The sequence below is a fragment of the Lipotes vexillifer genome, unplaced genomic scaffold (genome assembly GCF_000442215.2).
Source record: "Lipotes vexillifer unplaced genomic scaffold, Lipotes_vexillifer_v1.1 scaffold732, whole genome shotgun sequence".
Classification (NCBI taxonomy): Eukaryota; Metazoa; Chordata; class Mammalia; order Artiodactyla; family Lipotidae; genus Lipotes; species Lipotes vexillifer.
This window is the reverse complement of record NW_006792596.1, coordinates 512,887-538,879: the sequence shown is the minus strand read 5'-3', so window position 1 is coordinate 538,879 and position 25,993 is coordinate 512,887. Positions and strand designations below refer to the sequence as shown.

Below are 25,993 nucleotides of genomic sequence, written 5' to 3'. Positions count from 1 at the left end.
GCAGGAATGTGATGGTTAATTTTATGCATCAACTTGACTGGCCACAGATGCCCAGATTAAACATTATTTCTGGGTGTGCCTGTGAGGGTGTTTTGGGATGAGATTAGCATATGAATATGTGTCATTTCAGTAGACTGCCCACCCCAATGTGAGTGGACATCGTCCAATCAGTTGAGAACCTGAAGAGAACCAAAGGAAAGGCAGAGGAAATAGGAATCTGCCCCCCTTTTTCCTGCCCCGTTGCTTGAGCTGAGACATCTCGTCTTTTCCTACCATTGAACTGGGATTTATACCAGGCAGCATCCTTGGTTCCCAGGCCTTGAAACTCAGAGTGAATTACACCTCTGACTTTCCTGAGTCTTCAGCTTGCAGAGGGCAGATTGTGGGACTTGTAAGACTTCAAAATCACATGAACCAGTTCCTCATAATAAATCTGTGTGTGTGTGTGTGTGTGTGTGTGTGTGTGTGTGTTTATTCATTCTATTTCTCTGGAGAATCCTGACCAATAAAAGGAGTATGTAAGTATGTAAGAAGAGTGGCAGGAAGGTCAACACCAAGCACAAGATTAGGTTTATTTAAAAAAAAAAAAAAAAAAAAGAGGAGGAAAAACAAAATGAGCTTTATAAACCATGTTTGGCAAAGAAAGAACGAACGCATGGAGAACATTATTGGGAAAGATGGTTATCATATTAAGAGATGACAGAGAGAAAGCTAAACTATCTAACTTCTGTTTAGTTTCCATTTTCTTCAACAAGAGAATGATTTTCAAAGAAGCAAGTGTGAAGACTTAGCTAAAATAAAAATGACATATTCAGACATAACAGTAGGTACTCTGCTTTAAATTAACGCAAGTCTTCAGACAAAGGAAAATTACTTCAGAGGACACTAAAAGAACTTAAAGATAGGATTACAAAACCAATGCCAATAATCTTATGAAACAATGGAAAATGAGAGAGGTGCCTGAGGTCAGCAGACAGGCAAATGCTTCAACCTAAAACTATGAATGGATTTTTATCAACTGGTAAGCCTGACGTCAATCTTTAGCAAAGTTTTAGAATGTTTTTGAGCATTCAGAAAGTAAAACAATAATTAGTAGAAATCAGCATAAATTTTAAAATACTTATAGCATCAAAGTGACCATGTTTCTTTTTATGACAGTATTAAGGTACTGGATACCAAAAAAATGATTTATCTTAATATAATGATAAAGATCTCCTTCTGGGTGTCTATAAGCTGGATGAGTGTAGTTAGGCACACTCAACAGTTTCTAAAATGGGAACCAACTATGACAGTTTTCATTCTATTACCCACCACATTCAACCAAATACTAAGTCCTAGCAAGTCTACACCTCAAATATTTCTCAAAACCGTCCACTTCTCTCTATCTTCAAGACTGTCCTGTAGTCTGAAAAATTCATCTGCTACCTACCACTGGAATGGACTAGGCCTTTTAATTCCATATTTGTTCCCTTCTAATTCATTAACCATACAGTAGTCAGAGATAACTTAAAAAAGAACATCTGATTCCTTTATATCCCTGCTTATAATCTTTCAGCAGTCCCCTATCTACCTCACCTCAGTCCCTGGAGATTAAGTTCAATATCACTAAAACGTCCTATCAGACCCTGAATAGATAGGGTCCTCTATCCAATTTGCAGTGTTATCTACTTGCCACTCTCAATCACTGTGCTCTAGTCAGAATAGCCTTCTGGAGCCTTATAAAGAAAACTGAGGCCTTGGAGAACCACTGATTAAACACAGAAGAACCACAGGAGGCTTGAAGGGGGAAGTCCAAGTAACATGGCTTTAAAGATTTGCTTAAAGGAAGTAAAAGTACCCCTTAAATAAAATACTGATTTTGAAAAAAAAAAAAAAGAATAGCCTTCTTAGAGCCCCGAGAATTTATTAAGCTCTTTTCTCCTTCTCAGCCTAACCTACATCATTCCCTGTGCCTGGAACACTTTCATCACAACCACACTGCTCTCTATCCCTTCCTCTATAACTCAAGATACAAATGTAATAATTATTTAAAGGCTATCTGTTTAACGTCTGCCTCCCCCACCAGAATGTGAACTCTGAGGGAAGGAACCACGGCTGTCATACTCACCCCAGCGCCCCCTATGCCTAGCACAGTGCCTGGCATGTGGTAGATTCTTATAATTGGCTAATCCATACTATCAGGATCTGGGCATAACTCTCGTATAATGATTGTTCTTTCCAAGACTTGATTAAATAACAGAGTATAAAGTCTGTGAAGAATATAAATCTGTGAGCAATATTCGTAGCGCTAGATTAAAGAATGAAAATTTCTATAAACTCAAAGTGGGGGAGGGGTGAGAGCAGATGAAACAAGACTGACCATATACTTACTGATAACTGCTGAGATGGGTGATAGGTATGTGGATGCTCATTACACTATTTTCTTTGCTCTTATTTATACAATGTGATCCCAGTGTTCTCATGACTGATAAACATCTGAGTTTTTCTAAAGAAAGGAAGCTTACCAAATAGTGACCTTTCACTGAGACAAAAGGTTCAAGAAGAATACTTATGCTTCCTATTGACAGTTCTACTTAGTAATCTTCCACACCACCTACACATTAGAACAGTACTGACACTGTGATAACAGCACAGAAATGGAAGCTTCAAGATACAGAGTTAAGTCCAAAAATCTCTTGTCTTTCTGTTTTAGTAGTCTTTCTATGACACCACATTTATTTTTAGAAAGTTATCTATTGCCTTTTACCTAAGTCCTGCTTGAAAGGACCAGGGAGGAAGAGAGGGAAAAAGAGGGAGAGGTAAAGAGAGAAAGACGGGGTGAGGGTGAGAGAGAGAGAGAGAGAGTGAGAGAAATAAATAATTATTCTTCCAGGAAATCCTCTGGAATCAAGAATATCTAATCACCAGAATTCAGGTGTAAGTGATTACCACTGTACAGTCTTTGAATCTGAGTCTTGTGAGGTATCATCACCTTGACATTTATAAGGAAACTCCATCTCAGAAGAATGATCTGCCATGGTCACACAACCAACAGGAGATAAGCAAAGAAAGATCAATGCTCCTTTGGAGCATATGTTAATGACCCAATGCTCCTTCTCGGACCAAGAGATTCTCAGTCCATTACTTATACTACTATATTGCAACTGATAAAAACAAAGCAATGCAATCACAACCCAACTGTCTCTATCCTATAAGCCTGTTAGAACCATTGCGTTTCTTTTGCATCACCCACCAAACAAAAGAATTTTCAAAATGCTATGACTTATCGTAAAATTCACCTTAAGCTAACCACTATGTCCTTTTAAAAACCAGTTTTAAGTTAAAATGGTACACTACCAAATAACTGATTTCTTTAAAAAATTACTTAGCTCAAAAGGATTAACCATACTTTATAAACAATGTAAATTTTCAATATTTAGCAGTGAAAACTTGCATTTATTTGAAGGTCTATGGAATTTATTTGATGCCATCTTTTCTTTTTTAGTATACTCAGAAAATCAAAGCTGAAAACTAAGTCATATATTATGTTAAAAATATTTTTTAGAGATTTCCTCAAATCTCTAGCTTATAAGAAAAACCTCCTGACATTTAATAGAAAATAGCCTGCAAATATAGTGACAAGTGCCTCATAAATAATAAAAATGTTACTTTCTTCTCTTTTTTTGTGGTCATTACCTTTGTTTCACAAGGAGGTTAAATACTTTTATATTTAAAATGAAAACCCATAAAAAACACTGAAAGGCACAGTATGTCTTAAATGAGCTTTCTTGGTTTCAAAAGCTTTTCTTATTTCTCTTTCACAGAGATCTGAAAAATTAAAATTAGCATTTGAAAGTATTCAAAAATTGTTTAAATCGTTTAGTTGCTATGCTGTACAGGTGCAGTTCTGAATGAAATAAATTTACCATCTGCTTTTTCTCAATTCTGACCAGTTTACAATTACACTAACCAACAGGTGAAATGTCTTTGCCCTAACAAATCTGTAAGACTTTCTTCTGGATGGAAAAATTCTTAAACATAAAATCCACTTCCATAATTAAAAATTTTAAAGGTACTTCCTCTATTTTATACTAATATTAATCTATTTATAAAAAGCTGTTAACAGTATTTCCTTGTTGTACTACATAGGATTAAAATAAAGGAGTCACTCGGTCAATATTTATTTTGTTCATTCTATGCCTAAGAATACACTAGGTGCTGGGGATACAGAAAATAAATGATACACTCTAACCAAGAGAAATTTATATTCTAGCAGAATACATAAACCATAACTATACCAGAGAGTGAATTATGAGAGCAAGAATGCATATGAATGGACAAGGAGCCATGAGAGCATGAAAATATAAATAGTTCTGCCTCCACTTGGCTGTAGCTTCACAAAAACAGGATTCATGTTTGTTCTATCACTGCTGGATGATCACTAGCTCCTAGCATAGTGTCAGGCACATATCAGATGTTCAATAAATAGTTTGTTGGCTAAAAAAAAAATGAAACAGGGAAGTTTTCACTTAGAGGGTGACAAGACAGGTGAGCATTAAAACATTAAGAATTAAATAGACAAAAAGGGAGGGAAAGGTTATTCTAGGCAGAAGGGACAGAATGAACTACTATACCCACCTTTCACCAATTTACCTTAATGTAGGTAATATTCAACATTTTTTTTTTTGGGGGGGGGGGTGGTTTTGGTACACGGGCCTCTCACTGTTGTGGCCTCTTCCCGTTGCGGAGCACAGGCTCCGGACGCGCAGGCCCAGCAGCCATGGCCCACGGGCCCAGCCACTCCGCGGCATGTGGGATCCTCCCGGACCGGGGCACGAACCCACATCCCCTGCATCGGCAGGCGGACTCCCAACAACTGCGCCACCAGGGAAGCCCAATATTCAACATTTTACCCCAAAATATATTTTCTACAAACAACCTCGACCCAGCCAAAGATTTTCTAAATGTATATTTCAATTTTACAAAGTAGAAAATAAACTATCAAGGTCTCCACAGGATACCATGTAGGATTTTGAGTGTGTGAACTTAATCATTAGCAGTACCAATAAAACCAAACATAATAGCTACAAAAATAATTTATAGCTAAAAGAAGGAACAAAATATATTTTAACCACATACCATTTTAAGTTGGATTTAATGAAACTCATTTTGAAAAGTAATTTAATAAAAGTTAAATTAATAAAAATAACTTTAAAATAGTCATATATCCAAGCAAGAATATAAGCTAAGACAAAAACAGGAAAAAAGGAATTTTACAAAACAATATATTTTTTTATATAAAAAAATAGCAATGAAGGCAGTTATTAGACTAAGTCTGATACGTTAAGTTATACCAAGTTCTGAATGTGTGACACTCTGAGTCATGCTTTAGATCAATGATAAATACAAGCTGTTGGTTTAATCTACCTTCTATAGGCTGGCAAATGTTTTCTAAAAGGGTTAGAGAGTAAATATTTTAAGCTGTGGGCCACATGGTCTCTTTCACAACTATTTTTTTTTGACCTTTTTTTTTTTAGCATCTTTATTGGAGTATAATTGCTTTACATTGTTGTGTTAGCTGCTGCTGTATAACAAAAGTGAATCAGCCATACATATACATATATCCCCATATCCCCTCCCTTTTGCGTCTCTATCCCACCCCTCTAGGTGGTCACAAAGCATGAGCTGATCTCCCTGTGCTAATCGGCTGCTTCCCACTAGCTATTTTACATTTAGTAGTATATGTATGTCCATGTCACTCTCTCACTTCATCTCAGCTTACCCTTCCCCCTCCCCATGTCCTCAAGTCCATTCTCTACCTCTGTGTCTTTATTCCTGTCCTGCCTCTAGGTTCGTTAGAACCTTTTTTTTTTTTTTTAAGATTCCATACATATGTGTTAGCATATGGTATTTGTTTTTCTCTTTCTGACTTACTTCACTCTGTATGACAGACTCTAGGTCCATCCACCTCACTACAAATAACTCAGTTTCATTTCTTTTTATGGCTGAGTAATATTCCATTGTATATATGGGCCACATCTTCTTATTCCATTCATCTGCTGATGGACACTTAGGTTGCTTTCATGTCCTGTCTATTGTAAATAGTGCTGCAATAAACACTGTGGTACATGACTCTTTTTGAATTATGGTTTTCTCAGGGTATATGCCCAGTAGTGGGATTGCTGGGTGATATGGTAGTTCTATTTTTAGTTTTTTAAGGAACCTCCATACTGTTCTCCATAGTGGCTGTATCAATTTACATTCCCACCAACAGTGCAAGAGGGTTCCCTTTTCTCCACACTCTCTCCAGCATTTATTGTTTGTAGATTTTTTATTTTTTATTTTTTTTTTGCAGTACACGGGCCTCTCACTGCTGTGGCCCCTCCCGCTGCGGAGCACAGGCTCCGGACACACAGGCCCAGCAGCCGCTCCACAGCATGTGGGATCCTCCCAGACCAGGGCACGAACCCATGTCCCCTGCAGCGGCAGGCGGACTCTCAACCACTGCACCACCAGGGAAGCCCATGTTTGTAAATTTTTTGATGATGGCCATTCTGATTGGTGTGAGGTGATACCTCATTGTAGTTTTGATTTGCATTTCTCTAATGATTAGTGATGTTGAGTACCCTTTCATGTGTTTGTTGGAAATCTGTATATCTTCTTTGGAGAAATGTCTACTTAGGTCTTCTGCCCATTTTTGGATTGGGTTGTTTGTATTTTTGATCACAACTATTTAACTCAGCTGTTGTAGCATGAAAGTAGCCATAGATGTTATATAAATGAATTGTTGTGGCAGGGTTCTAATAAATCTTTATTTACAAAAACAGGTGGCTGGCTCATGACCACACTTTTTGTTTGTTCATGACCAGACTTTTTGTTTGTTGTTTGTGGGGTTTTTTTGCAGTACACGGGCCTCTCACTGCTGTGGCCTCTCCTGCTGCGGAGCACAGGTTCCGGACGCGCAGGCTCAGCGGCCATGGCTCACGGGCCCAGCCGCTCCGCGGCATGTGGGATCTTCCCAGACCGGGGCACGAACCCGTGTCCCCTGCATCGGCAGGCGGGACCACACTTTTTGCCAATCCCTGTTCTCGAGTCTCAAAGTGACTTCTCAATAATTCTTTTTATCAAGACAGCTTTACTTCCTTTCAAACACTTTCACATAAACTGTATAGTGTTTCGTTAAAGCTTCTAAAAACATTTATAGGAAACCATAGCAGATATTCTCTTATTTTACAGATAAAGAAACTGAAGCTAAAAGGGATTGAGTGACTTGCCCTAAGGAGCTACCAGAAGAGCTGAGACTAAAAACCACACCTTTGTTATTTCCACAACTCTTACCCATCACCCTCCATAACTAATCCTCTAATGTCCCAACTGAAACAGTTCAATCATTTTTAGAATCCTCTGCTGAATCCCTGGGCTCTCTATAGCTGACTCACCATGCTCACAATAGATTTCAAGAACATCTACTTAAAAGTTCATCTAAATTATTTACTTAAATTCTGAAGACAAATTACTCTCAGATCTCTTCTCTCTTTAGAACATTCCTGTCTTCTTCCATTTAAGCAATCCTCTTATTCACAAGCCTCCTAAAATGTCACTTCATCTACAAATAGCCAGCCAGGAAAAGGAAAAAGTACACCTTCTTAAGGGGTTGTAAACTCTTTTGATCACTTAATAAGAATATGTGTACTCAGTAATATAAATGAAGTGAAAGGCCTGGTGCCTTCCTTTTGCAAACCTTACAACCTAAGTGAGAAATATCAGAGGTACAAATATGAAACTAAGGAGCAACTCCATGTAACCTGGGTCAAATCTAAGAAACTTAAAAGAAATGTGAAAATTTAATTTACAGGACACACTGTCATAAAATACGTACCTTGTGTACTAATGAAGTCACAGATAATGCCCTGTATTTTGCATAATGAAAGTTTAATAAATACTAAATAACTACAGACAACTCTGCGAGATGGTAATGATACAGTCCAAAAGATAAAACTGTATCACATTTTTAAAAAAATTTTTTAAGGGGAAAAGAGGGGTCTTCTCTTATTCTAGTTGTTGCTATGAAAGAGCAGCTTATATTGTACCAACGCCTTGTCCAAAAACAACTATCGAAGATGGACAAAATACAGACAGTCCTTGCTTTGCACCGTAGTGCAGGACTGGAAAAATTACCATGCAACATAAAACCATGCAAAGTGATCTTAATAGTTAATGGGAAAATTTATGATTGTTTTGTGATCTTTTAGAAAATTGTCAAAATATTAAAAACTCTGATGGTTATAAATGTACAGGAAAATGAAAAAAGTAAATAAAACTAATATTTATATAGTACTGTGGTTAACAGTACACTAATTAAAGCATTAGAAACATGGAGAATTAAAGTGCTTTATTTGTAAAAATCTTAAGCACAGTTTGAATAGTGCCTGCTTTCTTACAAGCAAGCATCTTTCCTAAACTTTGGCAAATTATCATACTCCTTTCTAAGTTTGGATCAACTTCAAACATGTTACTTGCACTTTCAACACCATGAGATATCCCTGTTCCTTTAATGTGATATTTTTGCCAGTATCACTCCCTCTGGGATAACTTCATCCTTTTCATCACAACCACTTCCCTCATTTGTGTGGAAGAGTTTGCCTTCACTAAGCTCCTGGGGCTGCATATCTAAAGCCTCTCAAATGGTGGTAGTGTCAACAGCCCCACAGTTAGCTATGTCTTCTATAATTCCACTACCTTCTATTCAAATTTCTCTTCCAGCATTATCACTTTTTGTTTCTTTGCTACACTTTCATCTTTCTTGGCTAATTCCCTCTTTCAATTATCCAGTTTTACAAAATGTTATGTGGGGTTATCAATGGACACAAGGAGGCAACACAACTGCATGCTTTGCTGTCTGTGAGTGAATTAAATAACAGCGGCATAATGAGGATTCACTGACAGACACTCAAAGAAAGTGACCGGTCACTGATCATGACATGTATCTGTTGTTACATAATGACTGAACCGAAGAGCTGACTCTTACGTAATTGTACTTTATGTGATTATTCACAGTTAATACACAATGACAAACGAAATTTGAGCCACATTGTTGGGGAACTGGCATTATTTAACTAAAGCATGTTAACTGAAATTCATGCATATTTGACCCATGCAAACTGAGAACTGCCTGCATACAGAACTGTGTGTAGGCACTGGAGGGCAATCAATGCAGGCAAGATTAAGGAACTATGATGGCTAAGAGAAGAAGAATACATCAGTAAATTGCAGATTCCCCTCAGCTTTTTCCTTGAGCGTATTTTCTAAATCCCAGCCAGGAGAGAGAGAATCTGAGCACAAAGCAAGGCTTCCTGTTCTGAGAAAGCAGAGACTAGAGATTGTGCCCTACCCAGGCGGAGGTATTTTGGTACATACACAGGGTATTCAGTTGCAATTCCAGAGGGATTGTGACTAGGACTAAGGGCACTTTTTCCAGAAGCTAAACACAGGAAGTTTATACTATCTTATATTATGGGCAAAGCAATCTGTCTAATGCTAGGGAATCCAGGAAGAAAGGGATGCTAGAAGGGTACAATGTAAGAAAGGTATGACCAAAGGTAGCTTCTTTGTGAAATTCTGTGCACAGAGGCTGGAATTTAAACTTGTATCACCAACCCTAAGATGTACCAATTACTCACAGGATTATAGTTACTTCATACTTCATAAAGTGGTATTATGAAATTAAACATTGTTATATTTACCATTTTGTAAACCCATCCAGAGTTGCTTGTGATCTTTTTTCTGCATTTCATTGATTACTTGACTTTTGTGCTTTAAAGCATCCGCTTCTTTCACACAAGACATAAAATGAGCTTCAATTACATCCTTAGATGGACAGTGCAGAAGGTCCTTTTCTGGAAAACTCTATCAAAGGAAGAAAAAAATACACATATAAAACAGGTACACACATTACAAAATTAGCTCTTCAAAGAACTGTTATCTCCTGCAATTTTCCAATATTTTAAGCAAACCACCTCTTACCTTTGCAATAAAGAGATTTTAGTATAACTCCAAATACTTTTTTAAATTAACTTAAAAATCTTTAGCTGTCTGGCATATTCTGCACTTTTCCCAAATAATCCTTATGTGATATGGTATGCATTTATACAACATGAAAAAAGATATGAAAGAGCAAGAATTTTAAAAATAGCTTTTTGACCGACCATACCTAGTATTGTCAAGAATGTGGATGGAAATGTAAAATGGTACAAACACTGTGGAAAACAGTTTGGTAGTTTCTTCTAAAAAAGCAGACACCTACCATCTGATCCTGTCATTCTACAACTAGGTATTTACTTAAGAAGAATAAAAGCATATGTCTACACAAAGACTTGTACATGAATGTTCACAGCAGCTTTATTTGTAGCAGTAAAAACACAGGAAGCAACCTAAGTGTCAACAGGTAAACAAATATATAAACTGCAGTATAAACTTATCAAAGTGTACACTTTTAACATGCATAGTTTCCTTTAGGTCAATTAGAGCTTAACAAAGCTGTTAAAATGTAAGGTCAAATAGCTAAATTTACATTCTTTACCTTCACTGAATCTTTTAGGCAGTTGAGGCAATGATCATTGGATAAATAAGCAGTAATGTAAATGAGATGACATGTACTTTTCACCGAGAAAAAAGAAAGATATTAACAATAATAGCTAACTGAACGCTTAGTATGTGACATTGTACTAAGACTTTAATATGGATTAAATCACTTAATTTTCCTAACAACTCTTGAGGTAAACACTATTGTTATTGCTATTTTACAGATAAAAAATATATAAATAAAGCTCTGGGAGTGGATGGAATTGTACAGCTTGCTAGTGGTGGAGCCAGAATTAGTCTGACTCAACAGTCCCAGCTCTTAAACCACCATGCAATACCACTTCCTCCCTAAGACCTAAATATGTACTTAATGATTATATTCGAACATTATCTTACCAAAAAAAGACATTGTTCTATAAGTCCTTTAATAAAAATGGAGTCAAATAATAATGGTAGAAAACAGCATTAGTTATAGCCTACTCATGTTATTAATAGACAACATTCAATTATCCAAGTCATGGAAAGCTCCTGAATGATTAGGAAATTTACCATAGATGCCCTCCTACCAAAGGAAAAGGCACTTGACTACCTATGGCTATCTCCTAAAGCATATTTTTTAAACACAAATAATCAGTCACACCTCCTTCTATTTTCATAGAATCCAGTCTCACAGTTTCTGCTGAGTAAATGGTAAGCCACTATATAACTACCCGCTAGTCACAGTTGCCTAGAGCAGAAGGAAAGAGCTGAGACAATCAAATTGTCTCTCTAGGTACAAATGGATTCCAGTTTCATGGTGCTCTTGAACTAGAAGTCCATAAAGAATTAAGATGGATACTTTCAAACACAGGCACACAAAGGCAAAGAATAGGAGAAAATATAAAATGTCTTAAGAATGAAAAGGCAAAAGGAGAATATGAGGGACAGATAAAACTAAAAGATGAGAGAGGATATGGACAGCAGAGAGAGTGTCCCTGCCTTAAGCAACTTTACAATCAGCTGTACTTGCTTTGAATCAGCTAGACTGAAGGGATTTACCCTGGATTCCTGACCAGGACAAAGAATTAAGTGTACATCATATCAATTCTATTACAGTCAAATGGATTAGCAATATGATAAGGATTAGCACTATCATTTAAGAAAATTTCAATTTTGTTATACTTGATCTATAAAATTAGAAGGGCTTTTTCGGACCAATGCTTTCTTTATTTTTTACTTTTTTAGGCGTGCAGCATGTGGGATCTTTGCTCCCCAACCAACCAGGGATAGAACCCCCTGCAGTGGAAGGGCGGAGTCTTAGCCACTGGACCGCCAGGGAAGTCTAGAAGGGCTTTTTCAGTTATTGTACAGTAGTTCCCAACCTTTTCAGCACCAGGGACCGGTTTTCCCGGGAAGGGATTTGGGCGGGAGGGCGGGCGGGGGAGGTTCAGGGGGTAATGAAGCTTCGCTCGCTTGCCCGCCACTCACCTCCTGCTGTGCGGCCCGGTTCCTAACAGGCTGGGGACCCCTGTTGTACAGTTCACTACACTGCTAATTATCCACTTTGGTTATGAATGAGTGGCAGAAAATATAAAAGTTCATATTCCAAAGAAAATATTACCTTCATGTACTTTAATTTATGACCTATTTAAGCTTAAATACCGTTAGAATTTCTTAAAATTGTATACAAGCTGATTATGAAAAAAAGGAATTAGGATCTCTCAAGCCACTGGTTTGAAAAATCAGGAGGAAAAAAATCCCGCCATGTTTTAGTGTTGCATCAGCATAGGCTGCTAATTCCTTCAATGGCTCTTGTAACCAAAGAAGGTACTGAGGTTTTCCTTTTCCCAGACTTCCACTGCTTTGCAGGTTTCTAAACTTAACCAATGCTGACACCTATAATTGATAGCTGACAATTCCAAATGCCTAGTCTTTATAGCAAAAGAGGGGGTCTGTTAAGAGAGTGCATGTTTGTACACCTACCCTTCAACAGAGAATGCCCTATCTCCAGATGAACTCTTTAATGAAATGAACTCAGGGGAAGCATGAGAGCAGTGACAGAAAAACAGAGATACCTGCTTAGGCAGTCACAGCAGTTGAATTAATTGTGGCAATGAATACAGTGTCAGATGTCTCAACCAAAGCCCCCACAGCTTCTACTCATGAAATGCTCTTCTTTCCATGATTAGCTTGGGCTGGGGTGGGAAATCTTTCTTTTGAAAGCTTCACAATAAAATTACAAGCAGAATCTTGATTTGTTACATTACATTTCTAAGTCTCTTCTCATATACATGAGCAGTTGTGTTTAAGTGCATATCTTTTCAGTCCAAATTCTTGCAAATAAAGGCAGCGACTTTAACACCATGTTTACTTGCTTTCATTAATCTTCCAAGTCAGAATTCTAATAAACTAGATCTAATTTCACTTTTTTCCTGAAAGGTTCCATTTACTTATATATTATTACCTGTGTCCTTTAATTAAAATATTAATCCAGGCAGTCTGGAGTATGTCCAGACGCATTAGAGATAACCAAATAACACTAAACGAAACACTAAAACTACTTACAAAGTTAGTGGGAAAAAAAGCCTTTTCAGTCTATTAATAATAATATTACAAGCTCTATTATGACAATAGAGCAAAACAAAAAAACATTTCCCATGTACTGCTGATTCCTCCTTCTCCCCGTCTCCCACATCCAATCAAGTTCTGTTGAATCTACATCCTAAATAGATCTGAATCCATTCACTTTCAACATTCCCAATGCCACTTTCCTAGTACAAATTAACAACTATGTGAAATTTCTCAAAAACCTCGTGACTGGATCCCATGCCCAAAATCTTACCCTCTTTAATTCATTTTTCACATTTGGAGTCATGGTGATCTTTCTAAAATGCAAATCTGGTCTTCTCACTCAGCTGCTCTGTTCTACTTTTAGGATAAAAGCAAACTTCTAATGCTTTCAACATTCGAATCATTTCTCTCTCTGCTAACCTCTCCATTCCCTTCTCTCCCACATACAGTCTCTGCTCCAACGATCCTGAATATCTGTCATCTGTTCAGACATTCTTTCAGCCACACTCTCTTTTCTGTTCCTTTACACAAACTATTTCTTCTGCCTGGCACACTCTCCTTGCCTATCTCTCAACCACCTACATGCCTACCCCCCAAAAAAATCCTCCTCAAAATTCAGATTCAGTTTTGATATCATTTCCTTCAGGAAATTTCCCTTACTCCCCAAGTCTAGGTTATGTTCACAAAGTCCTTATACTTAACTCTATAATATCATTTATATTCTTATGTCACCGTACTCTTAAAGCTGGTCTCTGTCGCTACAAGACAGAGACCAAGACTGTCCTCAAGTCTGTGTCATCTCAATAAACTTTTAAAAATAAGTAACCTTACTGAGATATGATTTCACATACAGCCAAATGAAGAAATTTTACGCATACAGTTAGATGAATTTTGATACTGCATAACTGTCAGCCCAAACAAGGTATAGAACATTACCATCACCTTCTAAAAAGTTCCTTGGTGCCCTGTGCAATCAGTTCCCCCATTTTGAACCTCAGCTACCACTGATCTGATTTGTATCACCAGAGATTAGGTTTGCCTATAATGTAATCACATATCAACAGAATCATACAATGTGCGGTATTGTGTACTCTAGCACCTTTCACTTAGCATGTTTTTGAGATTCATTTTTGTTACTGCATGTATCTGTAGTTTCTTTTGATTGCATAGTAGTGTACAACTGAATGGATATACCACCATCTGTTAATCCAAAACCCTGTTAGTAGACATTAAGATTATATGCAAATTTTAGCTATTATTAAGAAAGTTGCTAATGAACATTAGCGTACAAGTCTTCTGAGAACATGTTTTCATTTTTCTTGAGTATATACCTTGAAATAGTAATGTTGTCATACAGAAAGTTTATGTCTAACTTTATTTAAAAACTGCCAAACTATTTTCCAAGATGAAAGTACAATTTTACACTCCCTCCAGCAATGTAAGATAGTTCTGGTTACTACATTCCTCAAACTTAGTACTGTCAGAATTTTTTTTTTTTTGGCCGCACCACATGTGGCTTGCAGGATCTTAGTTCCCTGACCAGAGACTGAACCTGCCCCAGAGCAGTGAAAGTGCCAAGTCCTAACCACTGGACCACCAGGGAATTCCTTTTTTCTCGGTACTGTATTTTTAATTTTAGTCATTCTACTGAGTGTGAATCAACATCTCATTTTGGTTTTTAATACACATTTCCCTGATCACCGATGATAGTGAGCACCTTTTCATGTGCTAACTGGTTATTCCCATACGAACATACATATACATAACATACATATATACCTGTTCATATATATACACATATATATGTGTGTGTGCATATATATGTCTGTTTAGATCTTTTGGATGTGTTCCAAAGTGAATGGTGTATTAGGGAACAATTTGAACAATGTAAATTTCATGTTTACTTTTGTAAACATTGTCCGCAATAGTAGGTGAAGACAAAACATGTACCCAGCTAAACCAAACCAAATCAGAACACACACACACCTCAGAAATGGATCCACTACTTCAATTCATACTATGAATTACACTCATCCACATCCTATGTTATAATTTTGTCTGATTTCAGATAACCTTCCTCCTATCACTTCACAATAACTAACAAGCTGCAATCCTTTCCAATGCTCATTTCAACAAGCAAATTTCCAGTCTTTTTCAACATAGAGTGCCATATTCATTGTAGTACTTACGTATTCCTTAACCATTTAACATATGTAAAATTTGTTAAAATGTAAAATTGTGCTTTTATTAGGTTCCTATCTTTTTCATTTGTCATTAATGAAGTTTTGGGGTTTCCTCTGATTTTTAACAACACAGTACTTTTGAGGAACGTGTATCTTGCAGTAGAGCAAAACTATATAGAAGTGGTGAAAGCAGACACTCTTGCCTTTTTCCTGATCTTAGGTGAAACATTCAGTAAACCACCATTTAGCATGATTTCAGCTGTAGGCTTCTCATATTTAGTCTTTGTCAAACTGAGACAATTCCCTTCTATTCCTAAGCTTGCTAAGAGTTTTGATGAAAAACGGGTACTGAGTTTTGTCAAAAGCTTTTTTTGCATCTATTCATCAAATCATGATTTCTCTTTTTTCTGCTAATATGCTGAAATGAATTAAATCGATTCATTGATAATGAAGCTGAGTCACCCTTGTATTTGTGGGACAATCTCAACATGGTCATGGTGTATTGTCCTTTTTATATGTTGCTACATTCGATTTGCTTGTATTTTCTTGAGTGTCTGCATCTAAGTTCATTAGAAATACTGGTCTGCAATTTTCCTTTAATATCTTTAATAGGTTTTAGTATCAGAGTTATTCTAGCCTGTAAAACAAATTGGGAAATATTCCCTCCCCTTCTATTTCTGGAAAAAGCCTACAGATTGACATTACTTATTCCTTAAATGTTTGATAGAATTCACCAATCACGAAACTAGGCAAGGAATTTTACTTTGTGAGGATTCTTTTTTTTAATTACAAATCTAACTTCTACATATATTCAGGGGCTACTCATAACTGCTACTTCTTCTTTTCATTGAATTTGTCCATTTGTCAAATTTTCTGACATAAAGTTGTTCATGACATTTCTTACTATCCTATTAATGTTTATAGGATCTGTAGAAATATGGTGGGTCATATGGCATTTGAGGGAATTGCCAGATTTTTCTCCAAAGCAGCTGCAGCATTTTACATTCACAACAGTAACATGTAACATATGAAAAGTACCGATTAGCCCACTCTCTCCAACACCTGTTACTGTCCAACATTTTGATTATAGCTATTTTAGTGGGCATGAAGGGGTAACTCACTGAGGTATTTCTTTGCAGTTCTCTAATGACTAATTATGCTGAGGTTTTGTGGGTTTTTTTCATTTTTTATTTTTATACAATTTTTAAAGGTTACTTTCCATTTACAGTTATTACAAAATACTGGCTATATTCCTCGTGTTGCTCAGTACATCCTTGAGCCTATCTAACACCCAAGAGTTTGTACCTCCCACTTCCCCCACCTCTATGTCTCCTCTCCCCCAACAGTGGTAACCACTAGTTTGTTCTCTATATCTGTGAATCTCCTTCTTTTATGTCATATTCACTAGTTTATCCTATTCTTTAAATTCCACACATAAGTGACATCATACAGTATTTATCTTTCTCTGACTTATTTCACTTAGCATAATGCCCTCCAAGTCTATCCATGTCACTGCAAATGGCAAAATTTCATTCTTTTTTATGGCTGAGTAGTATCCCATTGTATATATATATATACCACATCTTCCTTATCCGTTCATCTGTTGATGGACACTGAGGTTTTTTCCATGTCTTGGCAACTATAAATAATTATGCTTGGTTTCTTTTCATATGCTTACTGGCCATTTATATATCTTATTTGGAGAAATGTCTACTCAAATCCTTTTTCCATTTTTAATTGGGTTATTTACCTTTTTATTACTAAATTCTAACAGTTCTTTATATATTCAGGACACCAGACCATATTAAATATATAATTTTGCAAATATTTTCTCCTATTCTGTGGGTTGTCTTTTCACTTCCTTTGAAGCACAGAAAGTATTTCATTTTGATGAAGTCCAATTTATCTATTTTTTTCTTTGGTTGCTTGTACTTTAGTTGCTGGTACCATGTAGTTGTGTTTACTGTTGCTTTGAAACCAGGAAATGTGAGTCAAATCATATTTCTTAAAAATTTCTTTCTGATCCATGCCCTCCTTCCTTTCCTTCTAGGACTCCAATTACATGTATGTTAGACTGCTTGATATTATCCTAGAAGTCATTGGGACTCTGTCCCTACCTCCCTCCAATTATCTTCTCTCAGTTCTTTACATTGGATAATCTCTATGGATCTGTCAAGTTCACAGAAGCTTTCTTATGCCATCTCTAATTCACTGTTAAGTCCATCAGTGAACTTTTAATTTCAGATACTGTTCTTTTCAGTTCTGCAATTTTGTTATCTTAAGTCACTGAGTTTTTAATAGTTGCTTTAATTCATTTTTTGCTAATTCCAAATATCGGTTATCTCAGGGTCAATGTCTACTGACAGCACTTTTCCCCTTGATGTGGTTCAAGTTTCCCTGCTTATTTGCATGTCTAGTAATAGACGACTGTATGCTAAACATTGTGAATATGGTGTAAGGATTCTAGATTATACTGTCTTTCTTGTTGAGTTTGTTCTGCCTGGAGCCTCTCCTTGATCTTAAAAAGGCTTAATTTTAGGCTTTATTAGGGCAGATCCAGAGCAATCCTTACTCTGTAAGAGGAGTTAAACTCTGTCTGTAAAGAGCAAGATGGTAAATGTATTATTTGTGGGCCATACAATGTCTATAGCAAGCACTCAACTCTGCTGTTGTAGTCCAAAAGCAGTATGTAAATGAATTAACAGGGCTGGCTGCATCCATCCATTATTTATGGTCACTAGAATTTATATTCCACATCATTTTCACATGTCACAAAATATTATTCTTCTTTTAATTTCTTTTCAGCCACTAACAAATATAAAAAACATCCTTAGATCATAGGACATATAAAAACAGTCAGTGGGCCAGATTTGGCACACGGGCCATAACTTGCCAAACCTTTCCAAAAGCACAGCCTTTCAGGAATCTAAGATTAATATCCAGTATATTAACTAGGTCTTTCTCCACTCTGGATGGGCTGAAATCCAACATCTCCAGGTATTATGATATTTCTCCCACTTTTAACTCCCTAACATGCACTCTCTACTAGGCCTTAAGGAACATCACGTACATGTGTGCAGCCCAACCCTCAGCCAAGCACTCTTGGGGAACTCATACTTCTGTACGTACCCTCTTCCTCAACAACCTAACAAGTTCCAGCTGCTTCAGCAGCCCAGAACGCCAATCTTTGCACCCTCAGTTCAGTAGAACTTCCTTGCTCTGCTTGAGTTCCACTCCCCATGACATAGTTAGCCAATTACCCTGAAGCACAGAGATGGGCTAAATGTGGGGCTCACCTAGTTTGTTCTCTTTCTCTCTACATCCAGTGCCTGAAAACAGCTCTACTTCATATACTTTGTCTGGCTTTATAGCTGCTTATGACTAGAGGAAAAATACAATCCACTTACTGTCAGAGATGAAAGCAGATATTAACCCCAATAAATATTTGATACATAATTTAATGACTAAACAAACCTTATTTCATAAAGCTTTAAGTATGTGTGACCCTCTGTGATCTCAACCTCTTGGTGTCCACACCCTTCTGTAATCCCTTCCCCTGGAGTGTAGGTAGGACCTGTGATCTGCATTAATCAAAAGAATATGGCAAAGGGACTTCCCTGGTGGCACAGTGGTTAAGAATCTGCCTGCCAATACAGGGGACACGGGTTCAATCCCTGGTCCGGGAAGATCCCACATGCCGTGGAGAAACTAAGCCCATGCGCCACAACTATTGAGCCTGTGCTCTAGAGCCTGTGTGCCGCAGCTACTGAGCCCACGTGCTGCAACTACTGAAGCCTGCACGCCTACAGCCCGTGCTCCGTAACGAGAAGCCACCGCAATGAGAAGCCCGCGCACCACCACTAAGACTAGCCCCCGCTCGCCACAACTAGAGAAAGCCCACAGGCAACAACAAAGACCCAAAGCAGCCAAAAATAAATTTAAAAGTTTTTTAAAATGTGGCAGAGATTATGGGATACTACTCCTGTGATTAAGTCATGTTATATAACTCTGGTCTTGCTAACAGATTAGCTCTAGAGGCTCTTTTTGTTGACTCAATGAAGTAAGCTACCATGCTGGGAAAATCCACATGGCAAGGAACTTCAAGCAGCCTGTAGGTGCTGAGTACGGCCTCTAGCTAACAGTCAACAAGAAGATATATCCCTTAGTCCCACAATCACAAAGAAATGAACTCTGCCAGCAACCTGAGTGAACTTGGAAGCAGATTCTCAAGTCTCGAGGCAAGAATACAGGCCAGTCAATACCTTGACTACTAAGCTGAGGATCCAGGTAAGCCTGACCCACAGAAACTGTGCAATAATAAATGTGTGCTGTTTTAAGCTGCTACATTTCTGGTGACCTGTCCCACCGTGATAGACAGATAATATAATACAATATTGATAAAATACTTCAAGACAGCCACCAATATGTAGAGCTGGGAAGTACAGGCAGCAGAAGCATAGGAGAGAGCATGAAGTGCACTTAAGAACAAGGAAAGCTACCTCAGATCTATGTCATCAACACACAGTGGAAGGAGCAGGGACATGGTAAATTACCTTAGAGAGAGACACAGTGGCTCTTGGCCTAGACAAGAAAACTTGTCCATCAGAAAAAGGGTGTGGTCAGTCCTACAAGTATAGTCAGGACCAGTGGTAGTGCCTTCTCATGCACCGTAGGAAAGATAGAGTGCCTTGATCCAAAAACCTAAGTTTGTCTGGTCACAATCATTCAGCAGTGTTTTGCACAGAAACACCTACCTTAATGCTGACCCAATTTTGCCTAGCAAATGTGAGCTCTGACCCCTAATAATCACTGACAAGATTCAAAATTTAAACTTCTGTTCTCTTCAAAACCTAAATAAATCAGTTTAGCACCATTTTATTAAGAGAAAAAGAAAAACACTGAATTACTGTTGGGTTTTTTTTTACTCCATTAATTTTTTTTTAGGATAGATATGCAATAGACCTGAGCATTTTAAAGAGCCCACTCTCTTCATTTGATGTTACTAAATTTCTGAATCACACTACTAACTTCCCTCTTTAAAAACTGCACACGCTGTAAGCAACCTTTTGATTATAATGCAGCTTTGCAAGCAAAATGCCTATAAGAATAATAAAATATCAAATAAAAAATCAGAGAGAAATAAAGCAAAGGTAGCAAAATAACAATTGGCAAATCCAGGTGAAAGGTATGTGGGTGTTCGACTCTCAATCTTTCTAATACAGGTTTGAATTTTTAAAAATAAAAGCTGAGGAAAGAGAAATAAAATAATTTTTTCAGGAGGCTAATCAGATTTAGGAATCAAAAATGTCCTTGAAGTTAATTAAGAAAACCATGAAGATACCTTTTTCATTCCTGTTTTGGTAAACAGAAAAAGAAAGCATAGTAAATCTACATGTTTTAAAGTAGTTAACACTTTACAATTGCATATTTCTCTCTCAGAATTCAAAAAATAATATAAAAATTCCTACAAAAACAATTTTCTGAATCATCCTTTACAACCTTTTGGTTTTGTACACAACACTAACTTTTTTTAAAAAAATAAATTTATTTATTTATGGCTGCATTGGGTCTTCGTTGCTGCGCATGGACTTTTTTCTAGTTGCGGCGAGCGGGGGCTACTCTTCGTTCTGGTGCGTGGGCTTCTCATTGCGGTGGCTTCTCTTGTTGTGGAGCACAGGCTCTAGGCACACACGCTTCAGTAGTTGTGGCTTGCGGGCTCTAGAGTGCAGGCTCCATAGTTGTGGCGCACGGGCTTAGCTGCTCCGCGGCATGTGGGATCTTCCCGGACCTGAGCTCAAACCCGTATCCCCTGCATTGGCAGGCGGATTCTCAACCACTGTGCCACCAGGGAAGTCCAACACTAATTTTTAAATCTGCATTGTTTTCTAAACTCTTGTTATTCAACCCATGGTCTGGTGGATCAACAGCACTGCGAACTTGTTAAAAATGCAGAACCTCTGCCCTCAACGCAAACCTATGGAATCAGAATCAAAATCTGCACTTTAACAAGACACACATGTGATTTGTACATACGTTAAATTTCGAAAAGCACTGCTCTAGACATTAAAATTCACTTACTATAAACATTATGAATCTATTCAAATGACAAGCATCAAAGTCAGTTAAAAATTAGAGAAAATATGTCCTTTCAAAAAAATTTTAACAGGTTTTCTCCCCAAGAATTCAGTGTGAACTATGAACTGACAGAAATGTGTGATGGAGGTGAGGGAATCTCTTGGAGACTTCAGTGTTGCACAAAATCTAATTAAAATCAGTATCTTTGAAAGCAACTGTAAAATAAAAATTCTAAGCAGTCTGGTTAAAGCACACACATCACGTGACACACTCAATACAAAATCATAAAAGATAAAATACTGATGCATCAACTGACAGCAAGTTGTTACTCGATAAATTTAACCCGTTGATGAGAAACTATTTTCTAGAAACTTAAAGAAAACCTGCTTCCTCAATCTAAAAGCATTGCTTTTCTACCTGCAAATTTAATGCTTACTCAGTTTCATTATAATCAATCAAAAGCCATAAGGCACTACAAGGGGATGTGGGCCTACATCAGTCCGTATAAGCTATCAATTAAATACCTGAGGACGACCTTTGTGGTAAACCAGGTCTTATAACCCTAAATAAAGGGAACTTAGTATAGGGAGAAAGAAATCTGGGCAATTATTTTCCTCCAACACAGGCCAGGGTCAGAAAGAGTAAGAGCAGCTGACAGAAACACGCTGGTAGTTGGAGCAAATTTAAAACATCCTCTAACATTCTGCTTTCTATTTAATTTCTCTAATAAACTTTCCATCGGGGAAGACAATGTATGACCTACTAAGGATCCCAAAGAGCAATTCATTTTAAAATATCAAGAATAAACCCAGGGCTTCCCTGGTGGCGCAGTGGTTGAGCGTCCGCCTGCCGATGCAGGGGACACGGGTTCGTGCCCCAGTCCGGGAAGATCCCACATGCTGCGGAGCGGCTGGGCCCATGAGCCATGGCCACTGAGCCTGCACGTCTGGAGCCTGTGCTCCGCAACGGGAGAGGCCACAGCAGTGAGGGGCCCACGTGCCGCAAAAAAAAGAAAAAAGAAGAATAAACCCATTACCTGTCAACACAAAAACTGCATTTTTGTGAAAAATAACTGTATTTTCCAGGACGACACCAACAACAATTTAGGGAAAAGACCGGCACTGCTGTATAGTTTTGCAAATATCTTTATAACATCAGGCTTAATGGGAAGTAGATGGAGTTATCTTATTTGCTTCCACATTCAATACTATGCAGTTGTTTTGGTTAAAGTATGTAATTATACAGGTTTATAAAAATATGTAGTTGGAAAAAGTAGTATTTTAATAGTCTTTTCAGATTTATGGATATTATTTTTTGATACTACATCAATTCAATTAGTTTATTATAACATTAATGTGGAATCTGAAAACACATCAATAAACATTTTGACCTCTGTTACATTAAAATTCCTGATGCCAGCCATGCACTTTGAACAGATCTTTCACACATGCATAATTTCTCAACATAATGCATTGATCATTTGGAAAGTATCTGTTTACTGAGTTAAGGTAGGCCTTCTCCAAACGTTTTCACGTTTCACTATATAAAATTTCTTAAAAATCAATTTGTTAAAATGACCACCAATCTCATCAGAAAATTCTTTGAGAATAATAAAGCTGTCAAGCTCATGGTGACAGATACATGTTTTCCAAAATTCTAATTTTCACTTAAAGTGCAAATCTTATTATTGGAAACAAATACTGTCAGTTGTTTTCTCTGCAATGAGAGGTCACTTTGTTTGTAAGAAACTAACAGATACCCAAGTGTGAATAAACCACAGTTTGTCAGTCACTCTTTCAAATAAAAAATGGTGTTTCATGAGAAAAGTGGCTCATGTAGCTCTCAAAGTAAACAAGGGCACAATGCTTTTCCGTAAGACAACCATCGTATTTGGCACACAGCAGAAGTGCTTTATGTGTATTCCCATTTCACCACATGAGATCAGAAAGACATGTACTTAAGAGTCAAGATTAATAATAATTAATAATTTGTACTGCTTCACCCAGGCCTAGTGTGTGGTGGTGAAGAACACAACGATCACTAGCACATTTTGGTACAGGGCCTTGCTCTGTGCTAAGGTGCCAAAAGTTTTGCTCACCGTCACTTTTGCAGATCAGTACAAATTTAAACACAGTGGAAAGGGCAAATAGCATCTTAATATTATTATGGAAATAGGAATCCCCATGGATCTGGGTCCATCAAGCACTCTGAGAACCGTAACACTATACCAATCATAAGAATTCTAAGCCTTTCCTATCATTATTACAATCCATCAACTAATTCAACCAATAATTACAGACGGCCTAACAGGCAATGCCAACTAGGTACCATAAAATTTGTTTGAGTATCTTTTGTATCATTCACTCACATATCCCAGGCTCCTAGAACAGTGCCTGGCTGGCACACAGCAGGCTCTCAGTATTTGTTGAATGAATAAATAAGTGGGTAACTATGATATATTTTAACCTAGATTTCAAAGTCTTTTAGAGTGCATTCTACACACACACACACACACACACACACACACAATCAATTACTGGAAATGCTTTTCAACATAACGGGAAAGACCTGTTAGGCAATATGGAACCTCTACACTTATTATGCTTGGAGTAGTTTTACCTTCCTACCATTCTAAATTTAAATTATTATACATACAGGCAGTCACTGTTCTTCATGATAACTGAAACTCATGCATATTAGAACCATGTCCTCACTCTGTATGGTTCCCTGGTAACTAACATCTGTGGTAGCATGGTGCTGTGCAAAGTATATCAGTGCAAATAATAGTGAAATAAATGCAAACGCCCCACAAATCCAATTTCAGTAAAACGGAAAGGAAAGTAACTTAGGAAGACTGGGTGAGCCTTTGGGCAATGACTTTGAATAAGTGACCCTAATGGGAAAGCACATCAGACCACTAAATGACTTTTCAAACTCTTAGCATGTCTCCCTCCCACTATATGTCACCATTTGAGAATCACTGCCTAGTGATCAATTAATAGAGGGGGTTCAATCCTTCAGCGGTACTTGCTTGTGGGGTGGAGGATGGAGAATCAGGGTGTTTAGTGAGAAAGAGTGATGAGATTTTTATAAAATAATGAGACACAATTAGGTTACAATAAATCTAGCCTGGACTCTTAAAAACTACAGGAATTAATATTTCTCAAAACAGACTTAAATCAAGTCTTTGTATTTCTGTCTCCTAACGCTTCTTTTCATTCCATCAAAAGAGTCTTAGAGTTACTCAGTGTTAGGTTGCCTCCTTCCCCATTCCCATGCCCACATGCACTCAGGATTTTGTTATTCCTATTTGGGGTTTTTTTTTAATGAATATAAATATTCCAAAATATTATAAATTTTAAACATAGTGCATCCAGCTCCAACAAAGAATAGGCACTTATACGTTAAATGTTTAAATGGTTATCAAGAGTTAAGAAGAAATTGAAAGGCATTTTATAAACACTAATGGCAGCTTAGCAAATAAAAAGTATCATGGGAAAAGCAATAAACAACTTAAAAAAAAATTCTACTCTAAGTCTACTAACTAAGTAGTACCACAAGTGGGACAAATGGGAAATGTTATTTAAACTATACCTTAAAATGTACTGTGATGTTCCAAGGAAGAGCTGAACTTGATGCAAGAAGATCAAAGAGCAAACCAATTGGATAATGCCTAAAAATGAAAGAGTATATTTTAAGGTAAAATAAATATTTAAAGTTAAACTACAACTCCAAAATAAATTTCCAGCATGTTTCAACATCAAATATCAGGGGACTTCAACCACAAATCACAGAAAGGTAATGTTTTACACAGTTACTTGCCTGGGCTAATATGGCATAGTTTCTAGGCATCAGGTGTTTTTTTTTTTTTCCTAACCATACTGTTCCCCAGGGAATCCTCAATATACATAATGAAATTGTACTAAGGCACCTTTTATCAGCCATGAGCACTGTTATGTCACAGCACTGCCACATCTAATTATCATCCAAGCATTCATATTGGGCAACCAGTTTTTTTCTAGAGGGGTGGGATAGGGAAGGTGGGAGGGAGGGAGACGCAAGAGGGAGGAGATATGGGGATATATGTATATGTATAGCTGATTCACTTCGTTATAAAGCAGAAACTAACACACCATTGTAAAGCAATTATACTGCAATAAAGATGTTAAAAAATAAACTTAAAATTTTAGAAAATGTTAAGAACTGAGAAGACCACCTAGAAGAGCATGCAATCACCTATTTTGTACTTATTACTATTAACATTATAGTATATAAATTTCCAGTCTTTTCTTTATGCATACATATCTAAATATACATTAGGCTTATCCTTTACAGACTGCTATAACCTGCTTTTTTCATATAACAATATGTGAACATTTTCCAAAGTCACTGAATACTCTTCTGTAGCCTAATTCTAAAGTGTTTTTTAAAAATAATAAATTTGGAAATTCCTAAATGAGAGGACATTTCCTAATATAACCATTACTCACAGTGAAGCAAATTATTTAGTAACAAACAAGTTAATAATACAAACCTTGCAGATTTCAGTGGATAAACCTTATTTTTTACATCCTTTTAAAGAATCTAAAGTAGCTTAATCAGTGAATCAGAATAAATAATCCTCC

At 37.1% G+C, this 25,993-nt stretch overlaps 1 protein-coding gene across 4 annotated transcripts in view; it reads right to left on the bottom strand.

The window, feature by feature from the left end:
• ATG5 (autophagy related 5) overlaps nt 1–25,993 on the bottom strand; it is a 120,140-nt gene that overhangs the window by 70,964 nt on the left and 23,183 nt on the right. For all 4 annotated transcript variants that reach the window (XM_007465761.1, XM_007465763.1, XM_007465764.1 and 1 more), the window contains 2 exons: nt 24,963–25,041; nt 9,723–9,885 (listed from right to left, as the gene is read on the bottom strand). In XM_007465761.1, coding sequence (XP_007465823.1) covers nt 9,723–9,885; nt 24,963–25,041 — 242 coding nt within the window. The remainder of the gene's footprint in view (nt 1–9,722; nt 9,886–24,962; nt 25,042–25,993) is intronic.